Source organism: Gobio gobio (assembly GCF_949357685.1).
Source record: "Gobio gobio genome assembly, chromosome: 9".
In the NCBI taxonomy this organism is placed as follows: Eukaryota; Metazoa; Chordata; class Actinopteri; order Cypriniformes; family Gobionidae; genus Gobio; species Gobio gobio.
This window is the reverse complement of record NC_137115.1, coordinates 16,421,531-16,444,920: the sequence shown is the minus strand read 5'-3', so window position 1 is coordinate 16,444,920 and position 23,390 is coordinate 16,421,531. Positions and strand designations below refer to the sequence as shown.

At 42.7% G+C, this 23,390-nt stretch overlaps 1 protein-coding gene across 1 annotated transcript in view; it reads right to left on the bottom strand.

Moving 5' to 3' along the window:
• Positions 1-23,390, bottom strand: part of kiaa1549lb (KIAA1549-like b) — a 98,274-nt gene that overhangs the window by 38,014 nt on the left and 36,870 nt on the right. The window contains exons 13-16 of the mRNA XM_079826080.1: positions 21,532-21,662; positions 17,312-17,436; positions 16,619-16,848; positions 966-1,098 (exon numbers count right to left, since the gene is read on the bottom strand). Coding sequence (XP_079682206.1) covers positions 966-1,098; positions 16,619-16,848; positions 17,312-17,436; positions 21,532-21,662 — 619 coding nt within the window. The remainder of the gene's footprint in view (positions 1-965; positions 1,099-16,618; positions 16,849-17,311; positions 17,437-21,531; positions 21,663-23,390) is intronic.

The following is a 23,390-nucleotide window of genomic DNA, read 5'->3' as shown; positions in this document are numbered from 1 at the left end:
AAGTCTGGCCTAAGTTAATTCCCCCATGCAGCTTTGATGTGTCTAAAAGCTAACATTACAATAACTTTTCTTTAACAGAGTAGAAATGGAAGAAGAGGATATGTCTGTCACGTTTTACTTGTTAACATCTTGGTTTCTTGACTGGTTTTTGACATTAGTGTAGCTCTAGATGTGAGTGCAAAGATTTTGCAAACGCAAGTTACAAATACCCTGGGGGCTAAGCCCCCCCTGTCTTCCAATCCTAGTGACGTCCCTGGCCTGAACCCTTATTTACACTGCATGCATCTGCGGTGCGTTACGGCTGCGGCAAGGTTTTGTTCCATCTTCCACATGGTGCCAACTCACACCAGCAGCATTTCAGGAGCGAGGCGACAGGATTCGCGAGACCACGTGATTACACAGTCATAAGTTGTTTTTCTCTTTTTTTGTGTTCTAACATTAAGTGTTTGTATGGTCCAGTTTAATTCTGTTTATTGTTGTTTTTTGCTATCCCACATGAAAATATACTACTGTATTTACTGTAGTAAACTAGTAAATTCTAGTATACTGTATATATTATAGTATTTACAACAATTTGATAATGAATGCTAAAGCATACTGTTGTATTAATTACAGTGAACTGATAAACTGTAATAAATACTGTAGCAAGGATAGTTATGTGAAATACGGAGTCTGAAACAGGGGGTTTATTTTAAAATTGATGGATATTTTACTTTTATTTTGTATTTACTATGCTGCTTCGATGTGGCGTCTGTCAAAAATAAGCAAGGCGCCTATCTTTAGTGGAGGTAATAAGGGGTTACAATATCATATGTAACTGTCCAATATACATTTATGCATTTGGCAGATTATCTAAAGCCACAACCTGTTGCTGACTCCATGCTCTGCCAGCATTTTTTTTTTTTTTAACCCTTTCCATTTGATTTTGCTAATACATTATACTGCTTTTCTCGAAAAACACTCACATCATAGCCACTGTTACGGATCCCCTTTCTGGGTCTCTCTCTCATGACCAGAAGATCCATCTCTGTTCCTCCAGGACTGGGACTGTTTAGAGACTGTCTGCTGCGATGTGTGGGGTGACTCACCTGAGAGGATCTGAAATCATCACAGACACACACACACACACACACACACACACACACACACACACACACACACACACACACACACACACACACACACACACACACACACACACACACACACACACACACACACACACACACACACACCGTTTAGAACAATATCATCAAATTCTGCAAGTGCATCTAGACATGCAAACAAATGTAAAATGGAATGTGTAAGGTATGTATGTGTGTATGAGTTTGTCATGTCCATTGAAAGAGATATTTCTGTAAGGCAAGGGTCTTCAACCAGGGATCCGAAGCCCCTAGGGGGATTCGCAGTGGTAATGCTTGATCACATTTTAAAATGAAAACATGGGTAAAAAACATCACAAAATCAAATTTAAATATAAGCACCCTCAAACAAAAGCAGTAACACCCTCAGTTGATACTGTAATAATATCATATTTTTGGCGAAACAGATTTGGCAAAATTCTGGAGAATGTCAACTTGCTTTTGCAGCGGTGAGTAATGTAGCCAATCACTGTTTGTTGCACACTTGAACGCAATGGCCAGTCAGAGGTGTTTAAGTTAGAATCCACTAACTGCACGAAACGTTTTTGTTCAGTGCTGAGTTCTGCACGCTCACAAATCCACTCATTAACAAACAAAGACACAAAGTAAGAGATTCATTATGCAGTGTAGACAAATTGATTGATTTTAATGGAACTTTGAGAGATTGCAAACTGAGATGATTGACAGCTGTTTAGTGATTGTAAACGGAGCGATCTTTGCATGTTTTTTGGAGGTTATATATTCCATAAAATGAATAAAAGTTAGTTTTTCCATGCTGCTAAGAGCCAATTACACGCTTTAAAATTTCGGAAGTGACCTCAACATATAAATGTGGGATTCACTCACAAAATTTCAATTGACATGATAACTAGCACGGGACAAATATAGCATGTCAAAATAGATTAGCAGACTAATAGATTAATAGAAAAATATTTGTGCCAATATATTTTTTAAATTCCATTCCAATTATTTGTAAAAGTAATGACTTGTAAATAACCTTAAATATCTCACTGTTCATTGCTATTCCTGCTATGTTGGAGTAGTTGCTTATCTGCACTTTACTACAGAACCCTTATTAATTTCAGATGGTCATTGATTTGATTCTTAATTGTCCATATCACATTAAAATTAAAATGCACACTTTTAGTAAACTTAAAGCTAAAGTTCAGGTAAATGTTTAATTGTCCATCTAAAATTTAAATGTATGACTCTGCAAATCCATTAAAATAATTTACATCAACCGTGAACAACTAATGAATTGAGATTTGAATCACAACGTGTATGTTTGTTATGATGCATAACTCTAAATTTTAAAGTACAGACAATGATGCATGTGCAACAACAATAACATATATAGTTATAATCTACTGTCTTAACATAATATAACATCTACTGTCTATATCATAATATGGCTGGTTTCTATTAATATCAAAGTCTATATGCTTAATATGTTTGACACAGTTTGCCACTTACTAGTTACTAACTATAGGCTATTGGCTATTTAAAAATTGCTATTCAAGCATTTACAAATTACTTGATTTTGTCCATATTGCACAGCCCTAGTAAGAATACCCTGTGAATGTGAAGACATTATGACAAATATATTACAATTGTTAAAATAAAAAATAAACTGATCTATTATATCAAAACAGCTTACCCCCATGTCTCTACCATACTCAATATATGGCAGGGGCCATCAGTCCATTGGCCAAGAGCTGATTTTATTTTAATTTTTTTATTTTTTAGCTATCATATCACAGTTTTTTTTTGCTAAATAATGCAGCTGTGGTCTGATGGACTCACAATGAAATTATATCTTTCTAGCAAAAATACAAACACTTTGAAGAGAGATTTATAAGATCTTCAAAGTGAGAAAAACTCTGCTCTGAGAAAAATCATATGGGAGCTCATAGGAAATATTTTAATAAGCACAAAAATTGAGCCATTGTGTAGGCAACTTTATCAGATTTCATCATTTTGTGTTCCGCATTAGAGCAATGAGCCAGTCAGACAGCAGATCACAGTAAAGCAGAGGTTCCCACTTTCACACAAAAAACACAAAATAATATGCTTAGCTATGAGGGGTCACTTTGAGATGTAAACCCACATAGCAAGTGATCTTGGCCCGATTGTGACCTCAAGCTGGCACTGCTGCCTCCTATTGACAATGGCATATATCCTTTCAGCCAGAGCTGGGCCATGTGTGGCAATGATGGCACAGCACGTATCACAGCAAACAACATGAGGGCCGATTGTTGGTGAGAGGATTCTAGCCCAGATCAATCCAGTGATCATCTGATCCAAATCATGATTGTGACCTTGGGCCTATTAAGTGCACTATAATGCAGTTGACGTGACTGATTTACAATTTACTTCATTTGAAATGATAACGATACATCTGGAACAATAACCCTTTTGTAGATAATATTATGTGGAAAAGATATGTGGATTATGTACTTAGAATTTTTAGGGGTTCCAGAAACCTTTTGGATGAGTTTGTTAAGGTTTTAAACAACACGGTGGATTCTATTACGGTTAATGTGAAAACTGACAAACGTTATTGACTACTATATGTCTGATTATTAATGTCTTGTATAGTGTCTTTTGTACTGTATTCTATTTTATGCAAGCTTTATGATAGAACCACTAGTTAATGTAACCTCATCTACATCATGCTTCCTATCAAAATAATCCTTAATTAATGCCCTACACATTGGTGTACATCACCTCTTCATAGCATGCATTGTTTCTTTTTATACTAATTCAGAGTAGCCCAACCCACTCTAATATGCAAAACACAATGCTCAAAGACAAAAAGTTGTAAACTTTCCCTCTGAATGATTTTTCCCTCCAAACCATCAAGACTTTCTCCTTAGACTGCATCCGGATACTCATTCAACAACTAAGGAATTGCAATTATCGTACATTTAACTAACTAAATATAAGTTTAGTAAAAGCTGCACACCACTTATTAACAAGGTGCTTTGATCTAAGAAACTGATGGTTCTTTTCTTTTCATGAAACCAAAGTTTAAGCAATCACTAACTGGCCAACCCCGAGCACAAGCAAAGAACTATAGCAATTCCTAAAGCTTGCCAATTTTTATTGTTGATTGCCTCCCCATTAAACTCTTTGCTGAAAGGATCTCGCCACGTCTTAACATAAACTTCTGAAGCTGAGTAGGCATTCGATTACCTTAAAAGCCAATTTACCAGTGTGTCCCTTCTTAAACATCCAGACGCCACCTTCCCCTTTATAGTAGAGTTAGACACTTCGGACTCTGGTATTGGAGCCATTCTGTCTCAGAGGTAAGACACTCCATTCAAACTTTTCCCTTGTGCTTTCCTTTTGAAGAAACATACTCCTGCAGAATGCAATTACGATGTGGAAGACAGAATTACTAGCCATCAAGACAGCTTTGCCACCGGTTGAAGGGTGCTCAACACACTTTCATAGTTCTTACAGACCACCAAAATGTATAATACATCCAATGGATCAAGAGACTTAACTCTCATCAAGCTTGCTGGGCACTTTTCTTCTCAAAATTGAAATTCACTCTAACTTATAGGCCAGGCTCTATGAACACAAAGGCTGACTTACTCTCCAGAATGTTTTCCCCTACCCTTCAAGAAAGGACCGATGCCCCCATTCTACTTCCCTCTCTTGTAGTTGGATGTTATGCCGGATATCAATGGGGGAGCTTCAGCAAGCCATCTCTCTGAGCCACCACCTGACTGCTGATGGGAAGACCCACGTTCCTACCATGATACGTTCCCAAGTGATTTGATGGGTCCACACTGCACAGGTCAACTACTCCAAAACAAGTGCTGGTGACCTGCCTTAGTGTCTGATGTCTTCTACATATACCATGACGGTCTTATACTCATATTTCTATTGACTTTATCACTGACCAGCATCTCAATAAGACACAATATTGGTGGCTGAACCTGTAAAAATTATTGGTAGTTCATGCATTAATTGTAATGGTTATGTTTGGTTTGTCTGTGTTTTAGTCTTGGTTTTTGCTTGCCTACCTCTCTGATTTCCTTGTTAGTTGCCTTGGTTAATGATTTGAGTTACACACCTGTTTGTAGTCGAGTTGCTCATTATCTTGTTTCCTTCCTTTGTTCTCCAGTGTATACATAGTCCTCTGTTTGTATCCTTGGTTTTCCGTTCTCGTCATTATATGGAGGTTGTTCTGGTTGTGTGTCAAATGTTTAAAGTTATCTGAGTATTTTGTTATTTTTGTATTTTTTCGTTACACACCTTACTGCTGCAATTATTTTTTTTATTCTCTGCATCAACCCAGCATAACAAAAGAACGGACCAAGATTAAAGATGGATCTAGCATCGGTCTGGATCCTCTTCCTCCTCTCCCAGAGTGAGGAGATCTCGTCCCCTTCACCCACTATGATGAAGATAGCCTCTGCAAATTTTTCCGGGCGGGTTTGAATCCTCAAACTTAAGAGAAACCTTGAGGGAGATTCTAGAACTACATCGACTGGGTATAATTGCAATGTGAATCACCCTACACCAGAGCTCAGCCTGTTGCTGAACACCCCTAATGCTGAGTGCTGCTTTCTTTGATGTTCCCATCCTGTCTCCCACTCTCACCTCCTCTGCCTGTTCTGTGTCGGCCAAGGAGGCCATTCCTGAAGTTTCTGCCTGTCCCGTGTCGGCCAGAGAGGATGTTCCTAAAGTTTCGGCCTATCATGTGTCAACCAAAGAGGCCTTTCCTGAATTATATGTCTGTCGTGTATCAGCCAAGGAAGCCATTTGGTAACTCTCTGCCCACACTGCCCAGTTCTCCGGCCCATCGTGGATCCGTCTTGGGCTTCTAGTTCCCATTAAGTCGGTCACGTTCGACGTACGTCGGACGTACTGACGAATTGGGATCACTTCTGGGAGCCCCTATCAGCTTTGAGCTATCTAGAACCGGCCAATGAACAATTGGCGTGCGAGATTTGCATCTCGCGCTCCGCCCTGCGCCGTGGGTATAAACAGGAAGCGAGAGCGAATGCACGCTGTCATTCACTTCGGAGCCAAACGGCAATCGAAGACCACTCAATATTGAGTTCGCTGCTATCAGCAAAGAAAATGAGTTTGAAAGGAACCGGAGAAGAGGAGAAACGCATGTTGGAGAGACGGCACATTCCAGCGGGATCGCGGAAGACTCATCTGCTGCCTCTGTGGTACAGAGAAAACTGCTGTTTTCACAGCAACAAATTTCTGTTGGTCTGGTTGGGCGTTTTCCCTGTTTGAGTACAGGCACGGGCTGCACACAATCCCATGCGCTGTCGCGTTTCCCCCTGAGTGCTTCAGCACAGAGCGTTTCCTCACAAAAGAGTTCACGGGTGACGTGCCGTCCTTTTCAGGATGTCTTACCACCCGTGCGTTTCTGGATGCGGTCGTTCCCTGGCCCCTGCTGACGGTCACAATCGCTGTCTCACGTGTTTGGGCACACAGCACGCTGAGGTGGCGTTTGTGGATAGTTCATGTTCCCACTGCGGGAACATGACTATCTCGGAGCTAAGATCGAGACTCTCCTACCTCCGGGCTGGGGGAGTGCCCTTACCCATCCCACGAACCAGGGCTGCCCCTAACCCGGGCGGACCTGCTTCTTTGGATGGCCAGGGTGATCTGAGGATTACGTTTAGGGCAAACCCGCCGAGCGACCCTCCGCAGGCCCCTAATCCCTCAGCTCCGCAGCCGGTAGAGCCTCCAAGAGAACCCGCTGGACCCTCCCACGGGAGACCAGTGGTGACTTTTGGAGCTCCAGCGGACGAACAGATGTCGATCGCTGCATCGGAGGGGGAGTTTCAGTCCTCAGAGGATGAAGGGTCAGCTGTACTGCCTCCCTCTGGGAGAGTGGCAACGGCTGCCCCGGACCCTGAGATGGCTGCTATGCTTGCCCGGGCCGCCGAAAGGGTTGGGCTCGAGTGGAACCCTCCACCGTGTCCCGAACCCTCTGGGTTGGACGATTGGTTCCTCGGGGTGGGTCGCGCTGGTTCTCAGCGTCCCGCCCCGACACCTTTCTTCCCGGAGGTGCATGAGGAGCTCACGAGGTCGTGGACGGCACCTTTTTCTGCCAGAAACTGGCAGCGTGACTCCTCCCCCCTCACTACCCTCGACGGCGGGCCAGCCAAGGGTTACGTGGGGATCCCGCCAGTGGAGCGTGCCGTCGCGATGCAACTGTGTCCGGCGACCGCCTCTAACTGGCGCGGTGACCCACGTCTCCCGTCCCGGGCCTGTAAGTTCTCTTCCGGTCTGACCGGGAAGGCTTACAAGGCCTGCGGGCAGGCTGCGTCCGCCTTGTATGGCATGGCGTTGCTTCAGGTCCACCAGGCCAGAGCACTCCTTGACATGCACGAGGGTAGGCCTGACCCAGAGCTCCTCCGGGAGCTCCGGACGGCGACGGACCTCGCCCTCCGGGCGACGAAAGTCACCGCCCGTGCCATCGGTCAGGCGATGTCCACACTTGTGGTCCAGGAGCAGCATCTCTGGCTTAACCTGGCTGACATGAGGGAGACCGATAAATATCGGTTCCTGGACTCCCCCATCTCGTCAGCTGGGTTATTCGGCGACGCGCTCGAGAGCTTCGCCCAACAGTTCTCGGCCGCCCAGAAGCAGATGGAGGCGATCAAGCACATCCTGCCCCGGCGGCCCGCTGCTGCCTCCACACCGCCGCCGCCTCCGCCCCCGCCAAGGCACCGCAGCAGCCTTCCACCAGCCAACGGCGTGGGGCCGGCCGTGGGAAGGATGTCCAGCCCGCTCAGGCCGCTGCCAAGCCAGGTGGCAAGCGACCCTGAGACGGGCTGCCCAGAGATGGAGGAGACTGCTCTGAGGGAGATGGCTGCAGCACCACTCCTTCCCCCGGAGGAGGGCCGGGGGAAAATCTTTTGTGTTTCTGTTCCGAAACATCAATAAAAGAGCAGTTTCCAATATCTCTGGGTGCCAAGAGAGCGCGCTTGGCGGTGGTCGACGCTCCCATGCCTCGCCACCCTCAAGTACCTCTCCCTTCACCAGCAGGGGATGCCGGCTGTCGGGACGCACACAAGCGGCCTCCCCACACTCGCACGTCCCCTCCGCGGATGCAGGTAAGTGTTGCACAGCACACTCAGATCCCGCTGCGGGCCGCTCCCATGCCGTCCGAGCCGGGTCCCTGCGTTCCGCCTCGCTGCCGGGTACATCTGTGGTGCCGATGGTCCCCCTTGCTCGGAGTCTGGGAGCCTGGCTAGCGCTTCCCAGCCCGTCTCGGTGGCTCATCCGTACCATCAGACTCGGCTATGCGATTCCCCCCAAGTTCAGGGGCGTTCACTTCACGACTGTAGTGGAGGCGAACTCCCCCGTGCTCAGGGCGGAGATCGCTGTCCTACTGGCGAAGGACGCGATAGAACCGGTCCCTCAAGCCGATATGAGGTCCGGGTTCTACAGCCCGTACTTCATTGTACCCAAGAAAGGCGGCGGGTTACGACCGATCTTGGACCTGCGATTCCTGAACCGGTCCCTTCACAGGCTGCCGTTCACGATGTTAACGCAGAAGCGCATCTTCAGGTGCATCCGTCCCCGAGATTGGTTTGCAGCGATCGACCTGAAGGACGCATACTTTCATGTCTCGATTCTCCATCGACACCGGCCCTTTCTGCGCTTCGCGTTCGAGGGACGGGCATATCAGTACCGCGTCTTACCCTTCGGCCTGTCCCTGTCGCCCCGCGTCTTTACGAAGGTTGCGGAGGCGGCCATTGCTCCCATGAGAGAGCATGGTGTTCGCATCCTCAACTACCTCGACGACTGGCTGATTCTTGCCCAGTCGTGAGAGCAGAAGAGCAAACTCTGCCCCACGCAGAGGATCTCTTTTCTCGGTATGGATATAGACTCGGTCGCCATGACTGCGCGCCTCACCGAGGAGCACGTCCAGTCGGTGTTGAACTGCCTGAATTCGTTCAAAGGCAGGACAGCGGTTCCACTGAAACATTTTCAGAGGCTCCTGGGGCATATGGCATCCGCAGCCGCAGTAACGCCGCTCGGATTGCTTCATATGAGACTGCTTCAACGCTGGCTACACGATCGAGTCCCGAGATGGGCGTGGCACAGCCAAACCTTCGGCCCGTCGGACCCTCTGTTTCTCCGGGCGGGAGTTCCCCTAGAACAAGTGTCCAGGCACTCCGTTGTCTCCACGGATGCCTCATCCACAGGTTGGGGTGCCACGTACAACGGGCTTGCAGTTTCAGGTCTGTGGACGGGGCCTCAACTGCAATGGCATATCAATTGCCTCGAGTTGTTAGCAGTTCGTCTTGCACTCAGCCGCTTCAAAGTGCCGCTCAGAGGCAAGCACGTTCTGGTCCGGACGGACAACACTGCGGCCGTAGCGTACATCAACAAACAGGGTGGTCTACGCTCCCATCGCATGTCGCAACTCGCCCGCCATCTCCTCTTATGGAGTCAGAAGCATCTGAGGTCGCTTCGTGCCGTTCACATTCCGGGCCTGCTCAATCGTGCGGCCGACGAGCTGTCACGTCAGCAGGAACTTCCGGGAGAATGGCGACTCCATCCCCAGGCGGTCCAGCTAATCTGGAGTCGTTTCGGGCCCGCACAGGTAGACCTGTTTGCCTCCCCAGAGACGACCCACTGTCAGTGGTTCTATTCCTTGACCGAGGGGACCCTCGGGTCGGATGCCCTGGCCCACAGCTGGCCCCGGAAAGAACGCAAGTATGCGTTTCCCTCAGTGAGCCTTCTTGCGCAGACACTGTGCAAAGTCAGGGAGGACGAGGAGCAGGTCCTGTTGGTCGCTCCGTATTGGCCCAACCGGACTTGGTTCCCGGAACTAGTGCTCCTTGCGACAGCACCTCCCTGGCCCATTCCTCTGAGACAGGACCTCCTGACTCAGAGACGGGGCACCCTATGGCACCCGCGTCCGGACCTCTGGAAACTCCATGTTTGGTCCCTGGACGGGACGCGGAGGTTCTAGGTGACCTACCGCAAGCGGTAGTTGACACCATCACTTCCGCCAGAGCCCCCTCTACGAGGCGCCTCTATGCGTTCAAGTGGAACCTGTTCGTCGACTGTGTGCTCACTTCCCATAGTCAGTAACACCGAAGTACCCGTTCTAGTGTCGGCTTGCTGCGCCATTCCCTCCCCTATGGTAGACGGATGCGTGCGCTTATTCTGCTCCAGTCGAGTTCCCCGGAACGGCGAACCCTGTTGAGTCCTCCGCAACCCGCGGCAGTCGGACGTGGCGGAGCGTTCGACGCCAGGTCTAACACTCGTATGCATTGGTGGAACTTGTGTTAGGCTGGGTTCCGTACGTAGTGACCCCCACGGCGGTCCCATATGTGTATTCTTCCACGGTACGGCTCCCTACGGCGAGCCCGTGTCTTTCCCTCGGCAGAGTTCCTCTGCCGTCCCAGGTACGTGTTGTCTCCCTCCTAATTGGCCGGGGCCACCCCTGGGACTTCCGTATGTTGTGCTGCCCACGGCCAGCCCATACGTGTATTCTCCACATGTTACTCCCTCTGGGCATGATGTGGCTTCCGCAGCTGCCTTCACAGGCACGCTTTCCCAGCGTTATCCAATACAGTCAGCTGAATGGGTCTTGCGGAACAGCAGCTTTGACTCTCCCTGCGTGAACCTACCCGCCCGCATCAGATCGGGGTCTGTGGGGCTCATCGCTGGGCGCTGGAAGTGGTAGTAACTATGGCGTTTTCCATAGGGGATCCCAATTCGTCGGTACGTCCGACGTACGTCGAACGTGACCGACTGAATGGGAACGTCTCGGTTACGTATGGTAACCCTCGTTCCCTGAAGGAGGGAACGGAGACGTACGTCCCGTCGCCACAGTTGCTGTACCATCACTGCAGGTCGAGCCACTACGTTTGGCTCCTCAGTGAAAAACAGCGTGCATTCGCTCTCGCTTCCTGTTTATACCCGCGGCGCGGGGCGGAGCGTGAGATGCAAATCTCGCACGCCAATTGTTCATTGGCCGGTTCTAGATAGCTCGAAGCTGATAGGGGCTCCCAGAAGTGATCCCAATTCATCGGTACGTCCGACGTACGTCTCCGTTCCCTCCTTCAGGGAACGAGGGTTACCATACGTAACCGAGACGTTCGCCAGCTTAGCCCTGGACCCTCAAGCTCTGCCTAGAACCCCCAGGCCCCTCATTCTACCTCGGCCTGTCGACCTGTTGACTCTGCCTAGGATCCTTGCTCTCTCGGCTCCACCTGGGACCCTCATCCCTACGTCTTCACTGGGCTTCCTTGTTCCTCAGGCTTGGCCTTGGTCAGTCATCACTCTAACTTCGCCATGGACTTGTCAAGTCTCGACCATGACTCCTCACTCCCCCCTTAGTGTTCCTGCTTGGGGTTCCTCCCTGGCTTCTCCTGCTGTTGTCTCCTCCCTGGCCTCTGCCTATGTCGTCTCCTCCCTGGATTCTCCTGCTCTTGAGCTGTTTGGTTTGTCTGTGTTTTGATTTTTGTTTGCCTGCCTGTCTGTCTGATTTCCTTGTTAGTTGCCTTGGTTACTGATTTGAGTTACACACCTGTTTGTGGTTGAGTTGTTAGTTATCTTGTTTCCTTCCTTTGTTCTTGTGTGTGTGTGTGTGTGTGTGTGTGTGTGTGTGTGTGTGTGTGTGTGTGTGTGTGTGTGTGTGTGTGTGTGTGTGTGTGTGTGTGTGTGTGTGTGTGTGTGTGTGTGTGTGTGTGTGTGGTTTGTGTGTAGTCCGTGTGTAGTCCTGTGTTTGCCTCCTTGGTTTTCTGTTCTCGTCATTATGTGGAGGTTGTTCTGGTTGTGTTTGAAGTTATCCGAGTATTTTTTTTCTTTAAACACTTTTTTGTACTGTGGAAAATGAAAGGGAAGCTAAACATAACACTGTGGGCCACTACCAAAATGAGAGAGAATGCATTCATGTCTTCTGCAAGGGCAACAGAACAAATCATTGGAGTTAGATTTTAGGCTGTGCCAGTGATCCCCGACAGCTGAAGCTTAAACAAATGGAAAGCTAGAAGCAGCAAAAATATATGCTCTCCTTCATTATACAATGAGTAGCAAATTGCGCAAGATTTGACAGAGTGCCAATGGAACCAAAAAGGAAATTAAATATTTACACTGAGACAAAACTCCAAAGTGAAGGCATTTCACTGCACAAGAAGGCTAATGAGACTGAGCAGAGGCTGTACTGGATATCTGATACAGTCGTGTCTGTGACAGCGGCTTTTGTGTCTACTCCTGAACACCAGGGGAAAGAACAACAGACATTTCTGAGCACACTATATTTTCATCATCAAGGCTCATGATTGCTAACAGCTAGTCGACAAAGCTCACTGCATATTGATTATGGTGGTCATTTGCCAAATGTTAGAGAAAGCCAGCCACACAGTCCATCTATATTATTTAGTTCAGCAAAATATGAATTGTTAAAGCCCATGAATAATTCACCTTTTTTAAATTTATTGTGTTAAATGTATTTATTATGGTACTTACATTGCAAAGCCTTTAAAATAATCATTATTGATGTTGATGTTGATGATATTTACTTAATACATAATGTGGGAGGGTTATCAATAAGAAAGTTTTAGAACGTAAAAAAAGTTTTGACGCAAATCGATCCAAGGTTTGAATCCACCTTTTGCCGAACTTGCTCTACTCCCTTTTGCCATCACATAAATGGTCTAACGTGTGTTTAATAATAAAGTGTTTATCAGTTAGAGAGGGCTTTATAGTCCCAATAAGGTGGCATTCATTTAATAATTTTAATATATATAATAATTTGCACTCTATGTTATAATTTAATGTACAACAACACTGATGTCAAATAGTATATGCCACTATTTATAAGCATAAATAGCACCTAACTACTATGTACACTTATTGCAAAGAAAATGCATCTCTTTTTACATAGTGTAAATAGAATATATAGCTATTTTCACTTTGTGCAAATAGCATATTGCTAAGAAATGCTATTTTCATTTAGTGTAAATAAAATGTATTGCTACTTGCACTTAGTGTAAATAGAATCTATTGCTATTTAAACAATGTAAATAGGAGCTATCACTGTTTGTACTTAGTGTAAATAGCATCTATTGTTAAAAATATATGCTATTTTCACTTAGTGTAAATATAATCTAGTTGCTACCTTGCACTTAGATTAAAAATAGCATCTATTGTTAATAAGTGGATCTGACCAACAACAAAAATGGATCTAGTAGCAGTTCAGATCCTCCTCATCTCTCAGGAGTCTCTGTCCCTCGAGGAACACAAATAGGTTTATTGATCCGGTCCCCTTCATGCACTATGATGGCATAAGCCTCTATATGTTTTTCTGGGCAGGTCTAAATCAAAACACCAATGAGTGCCTGCCCGGAGACGGCCCTCAAGGCATTCCACAATTAAAAGACTATTAAAACATAAGGATTTAAAATGTACTTTAAAGTAAAACTTTTAATTTGACATTTTGGCAAAGTGCACTTTTCAAAAATGTGACCCTATACCACAAAACCAGTCATAAGGGATTTATACATCACCTGAAAGCTGTAAGCTGAATACATAAGCTTTCCATTGATGTATGGTTTGTTAGAATAGGACCATATTTGGCCGAATTACAACTATTTGAAAATCTGGAATCTGTAGGTGCAAAAAAGTCTAAATATTGAGAAAATCGCCTTTAAAGTTGTCCAAATGCAACACATATTATTAATACAAATATTTTTTTTATATATTTACAGTAGGAAATTTACAAAATATCTTCATGGAACATAATCTTTACTTAATATACTAATCATTTTAGTTATGAAAGAAAAATGTATAATTTTGACCCATATAATTTATTGTTGGCTATTGCCACAAATATACACGTGCGACTTATGACTTATGGTTTTGTGGTCCAGGGTCACAAATGTCCTAAGAGAGTTAAGAAATATAGGCCTGGTTTCACTAACAGGGCTTGGATTAAGCCAGGATTAGACCTTAGTTCAATTAGGACAATTAAGTATCTTTTATAAACGTCCCTTAGAAAAAAACAAACATCTGGGGCACATTCAAGCTCAAAAGTTTTTCTACGCTTTCCGTGTTGAACGACATGTTTCATGGAAACTGTGTGCACCGGTGTTGGAGATACGTTTTCTCTTGTTTGGTGGGTGTCAGTGATGCGCGGGTCAATGTACAAAAAACCCGCACCCGACCGACGTTTTCAACTAACCCGCCCACAACTCTGACCGCAAAAATAAGAAAAGAAAATATTGTACCCGACTCGCTTCCTGACCCACATTTTCACCACAACGCTCATCGTAGCGTCATTGGGCCATAGACGTAGGAAATAGTGGTGCGGGGGGGGGGGGGGGGGGTTCGACCCTGCTTGAAGAATTCATCAGCAGGTCAACTGAGAGAAGGCCCACTTTTGGAAAAGTGTGAAAGTCCTTAGGAGTGCAAACTGTTATTTTTCTGAATGCTGTATGATATATCCTAGTGTTATGTAATAAAGGCTTGATTTATTAATTTATTTCGTTTCATTTTCTTAACAATTAAGATGCTGCATGTGTTTATCCAGTCTAATCAAAGTGTGCGTCTCTCCCCCGACTTTCCCAACAAAAATCCCGCCCCCTCTCAGAAAATACATAAAACTGACATTACTGAGCTATATGCATTTAAAAGTAGCCTATTAAAATGGTACAATGGCATTGCTCAGTACAACGTGTTGGGAAATCGGGTATTTTGTCCCGCATCAGCATTTATTCAAAAGTTAATAACGCTCAACATTCAAAAGGTAAATAAGGATTTATTGATGACCCGACCGACCACGACCCGAATATCATTAAAAATATTTTTGGATGACTCGTAACCGCGTGTAACCGCGTGTAACCGCGGGTGACCGCAGCGCCCACTCATTTTGGATCCACCCACGCATCACTGGTGGGTGTGTCGAAAATGACAGCCCAATCAGCAGCAACATGTATATAAACTTTGAAATTGTATTGTGGATTGACACTTTTATAAACTTTTGTTCAGCGCAAAAAAGGAGGCGTGTTCCGGCGCAAACAATCCCTGGTGCTATTTTGCTGTTCCATTAAACAATTACGCCACTGACCAGAAAAAACCTAGTCTAAAGTCAGTGGCGCGTTGCGCGTTGTTCATTATGCTATTTTAAGGGCGCATGCTTGACCATAATGTATAGCGTGCACAACGCGCATACACTTTGCTCATGTAATCTACACAGATGCAACAGTTATTTTTGCAAATCATAAATTGTTACACTAAAAAAATATTAACACATGAGATGACGGAAATCATTGTGGTGTGCCACGAAGATGTGAAAAAATAGGCATAAATCTAGCTTACAAATGATTCAGGCTAATTGTAATAATTAAGGATAAGACCTGTTTGCCCAATAGTGGCAAGACATATATGTATATAAGGACATCTGACAAATTGGTTTGTCCGTCAAGAACCAGGAAAAAAAATCGACTGAAAAACTGAAACAACTGAAAGACTGAAAAAAAAAGACTGTGAAATCACCTTTACCATAATGTACAACATTACAACTTCACTTCTCTGTCTTTCACTGCTCTTACAAGAACATCAGTCTCCTCGGCTGTGAACCGCTCCTGGCGTGCGCCTGGTAAATACGCCATAATAATAGCAATCCATAATGGAACTTGCGCACCTGCTTTTAAAGGGAATGTTGGATGACGCTCGGATTGGTTTATTCACGTTACGCCCAAACCACACCTATGAATAATGAAGCTACTTCAGACCAACCCATTTTAGATTTGCGCCGGGCGCAAGAGCCATTTATCCCGCCGGGAAAATAGCAACAGCGCCGAGACCCGCCCACAAAGTTACTTGAGCTTCGCGCTTTGACACTTGCGTTTCAGATCGTTAAAATAGGGCCCCATATACTTGAGCTATAATTTGTGTAGATCAACAAATCTGAGAGACAGTGTCATAAGTATTAAAGTACACATAAACAAAAACATTATCTTGTCAAAAAATACACACTCCAATTCAAGCAGTGCATGCAGCACCAGCAGCCACGCCTTCAACAGGGGACAACACGGCAGAGCCCACCGCAGATCCAACGCTCAAGCCCGCCACAAACAACAAGCCGAAGCCCCACATGGAGATGAAGCCAGAGCCCACCGCAGACCCAGAGCTATGGAATAAATATCCATATCCATCCCTCATTTACGGTTATTTGTCAGATTTTGTTTTGCAAATAGATCCAGCTCTTTTATTTTCAGTCTTGTGTGCAAACCACTGCTGACATAAATCATGTAAAGTCTATTTAAACATAAGGATTTAAAATTTACTTTAAAGTAAAGCTTTTAATTTGACATTTGTGCAAAGTGCACTTTTCAAAAATGTGACCCAGGGCCACACATTTATTTAAATATCATAAATGTCACAGTATTAGGTATTGATGTACACATACACAAAAACATCATTATCTTGTTAAAAATACACACTCCCATTCAAGCAAAATCACTCACCTCCTGCGATACTTCACAAACGTGGACCCTCTGTCGTCCTCCTGTTCCAGAGCTCTGCTGTGAGGGTGTGGAGGCCTGTCGTGGCTATACTTGTGTCGCTGACTCAGGTCTTTAGTGCTGCCTTTCCCTTCAGCAGAAGGGAAGTCATAATATCCCTTCTTCTTGGCCTTCAGTCTTAGCTTATTCCTGTAGTGCTCAATGTCTGACTTCTGTTTCAGAGCCAAATTCACCTGTATACACATAGGGAGAAAGAGAGAAGGTGGACTGGCTAATCATCCGCTCAAAAAAAAAAAAACCATAAATTAAAACTGTCTCAAATTAATTTCCCATAGGTACTATGATATTCTAAAAGAAATCTGTGTCGGGTTTCTTTGAAACCCAAATTTGATCAATTAAGCAAGAGTGTTCATTGAGATATAATAAGAATACGTTTTTGTTGACAAGACTATGCCTTTATGTTAAAAAGTCTTTGTACAGTTACAGTCTTGCAGAGGCTTGTTTCCTGCCAGACTGTGTCCGGCCTGTGGGCCCTGACTTGCAGAAATTGCATAACAGTCAGCCAATTAGTAATGAACTGTCAATTTCATATCCACAGCCCTTTTTTGTGTGTATATGCATCATAAGGTCAGTCAACAGACTGTGGTCTGTCAGTGGTTGCCATCTGAGACTGTCTGTAATAAAACCAAGTCTTACCTCTCCATTTAATATGGCAGAGTCCTGACTGCGGTCAGAGGATGCGGGATGCGAGTAGGTGGGTGGAGCTGCCAATGGTTTTATAGAAATAAGCTGAAGTGATCCTGAAGAACTATCATAATGATCTGCCAAAAACAAAAACTTTTGTTTTTCATGGCAGCAACAAGCTTGCAAACACTAAATCAGATTACACAAGCAGAATATAGACAAATTCACTTTGTGATTATGTGACAGTGGCCATGGCTAACATTATCACGTGCAGAAGATTAATTATTTCCTTTACCCCTCATTTCCTATCTAAAATGGGAAAAAGTTTAAACCCAAGATATCAGCGTATATTTTGATTTTAATTAACTGGGTCCATTTCTCAAGACAGATTAGCTTATAGTTGTCCACTTCTAAGAGAATATATAAATGTTAATAATATAAGAATATTTAAATATATGAACATGGAAAAGCAAAGGAAGGATAAGCAAAACTATACATTTTGCCCTAACTATGAAGAATTATACTCAGGGAGGAATGGAACTTGACTCACTTAAAGTAATAGTTCACAACACACACACACAAAAAAAAATACATATAATTCTATCATCATTCGCCGCTGTTATTTCTGTGGAATATGACGTAGAATGTAATGACTCTTCATTTACATATCACAACAGTTCAAAGTGGCCACATCAATGAAGCACTGGTAAGGACTAAAGCACCAAAAAACACCATAAACGTAGTCGATATAGGTATAATATTCACAGAATTTTTATTTTGAGAGAACAGTTGCTTTAAACTATGAGAACGATTTAGATTTGTGTTGGCATCACTATGTTACAGTTTAACATCTAGAGTTCTCGCTACAGTAAATTCTTACAAAGAAAATTTGTGAAGTAGTTTACATCAACAAATAGGTTATTTGAGAAGAAATAAACCTAACCGAAAATGAACAAATGTGTATGTGCGTGCATGCGTGCGTGTGAGTAAATGTATTTTTTAAGTGCTTTTTTTAACTACTGAAAATTCTGGGCTGGCACACTTCATCTCTCCCCAGACTAAAGTTCCATCTGACAAAGGTCACATGCAGCATGTGCCAACAGAACTTGAACATATGTCACCTTATGTTGTTATTGTGAGGAACGTGTTTATTTATGTGTGCATGTGGAGTTGAGGGTTGTATATTGATGTCAATGCGTGATCCAGACCAGTCTTCAAATTCATTGTTATGACCTCTGCCAAAGATTATAAAATAGTTAAATTAGGCTTCAACAGGTGTGCCTTTATCTGTGTCAGTCTGCATGTCTTTGAGGATGCATGTGTCTGCAAAAATGTGCGTGTGACCCTGTTGCTCCCCAGTGATGCTGGTAGCCAAAGTGACAGACTGGATCATGTCAGAAGAGAGGTTCTTATTCATATTCATGAGCTCCATCACTCTTTTCCTGCTGAGGATGGTCATTTGGTAAAAAGGTCCTATAAAACCCCATTTACCTTATAGGGAGACACCCCAACAACCTCACACTGCACCCAAACCAGGGCCTGCCTTAGGGTGGTGCTACCGCTGCGACCACACTGGGCACCGTGCTTGAGGGGACCCCACGGCGAACGGACAACATTGACAATTTTGTACATTTCACTTCTGGTCGTAATTTGATATGAAAATAATCATGTCAGTAAAGAGCTCTGAGATAAAATATGTGATGTGTAAAAGTACATATCACGTCATTACCAATAAAGCTGCTTTTTTATTTTATTATTATTGTATTATTGTGAAAATACTATTTAATTGTATATATTTAGGATGCATATAATAAGCTCATGGTTATACATTTAGGTGGATCAGATTCTGAGTCTTAGCAATAGCTTAAGCTATATAATTAATATATGAATAACTACAAGTAACCTGAACACATGCAGTAGTGTGGTGGTGACCTAATATTGATTGACAGGCTAAAGGTTCACACAGATAAGACGTTATCCTTAATGTAGTATACACTGTGTTTTATAATTTATAATGATTTATAATGTGATGAGTTGTGGAGGACCTCAGGAGAGGAAAAGAATGTCATGTCAATTCTCAGAACGAAAACAACAGTAAGATTTACAGGTTATTCACATGACTATTTAAACTAAAGGATTTATACTTTTACTAAATTGGTAGACTACTACACACATCTCTCTGCCCGAGGTAAAAGAACATATGTGTACACAATTTTACTTACTAGTTGCTTAACTGAGGCAGACTGATATACACACGTTGCTGATGCGGAATGGAATGTATGGACGGTTTACGAAGGTACTGTAAATCAGGCTGAGCAGACTGAGTTTGCCTCAATGGCTCTCAATTGGGGAACGCTACATTTTCATTTTTTACCACAGATTTACTTCGGAAAAATGTGGGGCGCTGTTGAACTTGAGAGGGCAGAGGCAGGCACCTCCTGCCCCTTTCAGTATGATCATTACATAACCTACCTGCCAGCCAAAGCATTACGCTAAATTGTACTATATACAACTCACTTTATGACTTAAAATAGTCTAGAAACTTTGACAAAAGTTTAAGTTTACATGTTTTCAAGTGGATGCATTTATTGCATCCACCTGTATGTATAATGTAATATTATTAAATAAAAGGCCACTTAACAAATAAAGAGTTTTAATTTAAAGTACATTTACAATCAGGTTTTAATAGTTATTTGACATGCTTTAAAGAAGCATTTAATTTTGTAAATTGCAACTTCATCAATACAAATGTGTAATTACAAATATATTTAATTACATACACGTTTCAATAAAACTCACATTAAAGTCATTGATTACCATAAATACTTGTCAGTACATTCAGCAGTAAACTAACTATATTTTAACCAAGGCAATAGAAGTAATTATTAAAATATATATATGGCTGGTTTCACCAACATGGCTTAAGCCTAGTCTCAGGCTAAATGCATGTTTGAGCCGTTTGAACCGAAAGCAACTTGCACTGACATATCTTAAAATACACACCACATCACATTTATAAAAGCTACTTAAATGTCCTAATTAAACTAAGGCCTAATCCTGGCTTGTCAGTGAAACCGGGCCATAAAGATGTGCTGAAATCCTAATTAAGTGGGTCAAAAAGCACTCTTAAGTTCAACTTACTTTTATTATAAATTTAATACATTTTCATTTAATTGTAAATAACAAATAGTTAGGTGTCTGAAAATATAACATTCAGATCAAACTTGTGAGGTATATTATTTCTTTAATAACTACTCTTTAAAAGTATGCAAAATTGTATTAATTTTTCACAAATGTTCTCTGTAAGCTACTGTTATGTGTAGTTTTTATCTTCATTTTTTTTAAAAACATTTTCACAGACAAGGCTTAAGACTCCCAGACTAAAATGCATGTTTGAGTTGTTTTAACTGAAAGAAACTTGCACTGATATATCTTAAAATATGTCAGTGCCATTGTTTTGTCTTAAGATGCACACTAGTAATGTTTTTTTCAAATGCCTAATCCTAGTTTAGCCTAAACCCTGTTTGTGAAACCGGGCCAATACTTACTATTTAATTGCTTTAAACAAAAGTGTTGAACGTGTTTGCAATGTTGCTAATGTGTCTGTGAGGGTTAATAGAGTTTATTTAAGATCCTAGGACCAAAAGTGCCCATAGTAAAATAAATACTCAAGTATATTTATGAATCAACATTTCTTCACTTTGCCTACCATCATGGATTTATTCTTTCAAAAGAGCTTGGTGCAATGCATTCTGGGATTGTATCCTTCACAGTGGATACAATGCTGCATTGCAATTTGGCCAAAATAAGGTATTTTGGAGACATAGCATTATTATTCATTCCTTTTAGAATCTTTTCAAATCAAGAACACACATCCTTTCCAATGTCTATGGAGTCAGCTCACCATATATATATTTATGAAATATATTTATGAATATATATTAAATGAATTTTTTTTTTATTTTATGTCCTGATCTCGTGAAGACAATACAGTCAACTATACAGTCAAATATATATATATATATATATATATATATATATATATATATATATATATATATATATATATATATATATATATATATATATATATATATATATATATATATAGTTGACTGTATTGTCTTCACGAGATCAGGACATTAAAAAAATAATAATTTTCATTTTACTAATGGCTTTTGGCCTGACAGCACAAGTGCAAAAAGTACTGAAACTGTGGAGTCATTTCTCACCACTACTCTTTCTCGTCTCTTCCTTTGTGAGTTTCTGCTGCGCTGTGGCTTTTTGCACTCTCAAGCCCTTTCCCGAGACCTCCTTCACTGATTCGCTGCTGATGACGGAACCGTCCTCACTCGGCAATCTACTGCAAGTAACCATAGCAACAAGAAGCAGCAGTGAGTCTGTGCATGTGTGAAATGAGAGGATGGTTATGTCATTTTCTTTGTCTGCATCCTCATCTCGTATAAATGCAAGGACACACAATCAAACAGACACACACACACACCTCAAAAACTAGTGCTAAAATGACAGTTGAGTGTAGTAGCTGTGCTAAAGCTAGAATTATATGAATAGTATAGTGTTGATGTGTTTTGATGTTGAAGATTCCACTCAGACTTCTTAACATCTAATATATTTACACCCAGATTTAATTTGTGCATTTGTCAGTAGATCACACGCAGAACTTTCCACTCCTTTTTTTGGAATTGATGTGCTCTCACACTGATTTGCCCTGTTTAGTAAATCTGACCCTTAGTTTTTATATTTTAGTATTATAATAAATTACATATAATTACATATTGCATGCAATATATTAAGAAAATGCTAAAGTACCTGAAAAACGTTATTTTACAGGCAGTTGCTGGTATGCATTTATGTAAGAATTTATTTAGTGTAAATTGAGAGAGGTTGTTGAGGGGTCAGATTTCAATTTAGAGAGTATTACTGTCACATAGCTGTGTGGTCAGTACAGTCATTTTCAATAAAATGATTAAACAAATAATAATAATAATCTTATTGCTGTAAGTATATTTTATCCTATCTTATTCTGTGAGTGTTTTAGGGATCTCAGAATCAGACAAAAAACACTGCTGACTTTCTTTCTGTTTATGTTTCCTCTTACATAACTTTGAGTTGACTATTTCCAAAAAGCCTGACTACCAAATTTTTAGAAAGACATACTAAACTGTTTTTCTTTAGAGACACTACCTTCAAAAGTTTGGAATAATTATGATTTTTTAAAAATGTTTTTGAAAGAAGTCTCTTATGCTCACCTAGGCTATATTATTTGTGAAATATTACTACAATTTAAAATAACCGTTTTCATTTTAAATTGTAATTTATTCCTGTCACATGTCAGCTGTGTAGTGAATCCAATAAAGAGGATGTGAGACACAGAATTACCTAAAAAACACAATCTTTAATAATAACAGAGAGCGAGTAACCATAATGTTATTTGCAAAACACAGAACAAAGAAAACAGAAGGCTTAAATACATAGAGAATGGTCATTATCAAAAACAGGAAACAGGTTTCTAATCAGAAATATGACAACAAATGAATGAACAGGAAAACAGGCAAATACCATGACAAAGAAAACCATGACTAGAAACTAAACAGAACAAGATAATAAAACTAAATATAACCAAACACATGACATTACAGAGGGTTGGAGGATCAAGGTGCAGCTGGATACTCGGAAGTGTGAACATTTGACCAAGGTGGAGCCAGAGGGACGAGGGAGCCCGGTGAAGCTTGAGGGATAACAGACCATGGTGGAGCCGAGCAAGCGTTGAACCAAGGTGAAGCTGATGGGTCGGAGGACTGAGGTGAGGTCTGGGGCACAGAGGCCTTAGTTGGAGCTAAGGGATACACAGACCAAGCCAGAGCTGGCGACTGAGAAATCTAAGGCAGATCCGAGCAGCAGGGCAGAAGCACAGGAGGAACCGAGGGGCTGAAGGGAGGCAAGGATGAGGAACTGGGTGGCTTTGGCAGAGGAGGAGGGAGAGGGAGGCTGGATGGGAGACTTGGAGACTTGGCAGAGCCAACGGCAATGAGGGAGACTTGGAACTGGGCAGAACAAGCAGAGACTGAGA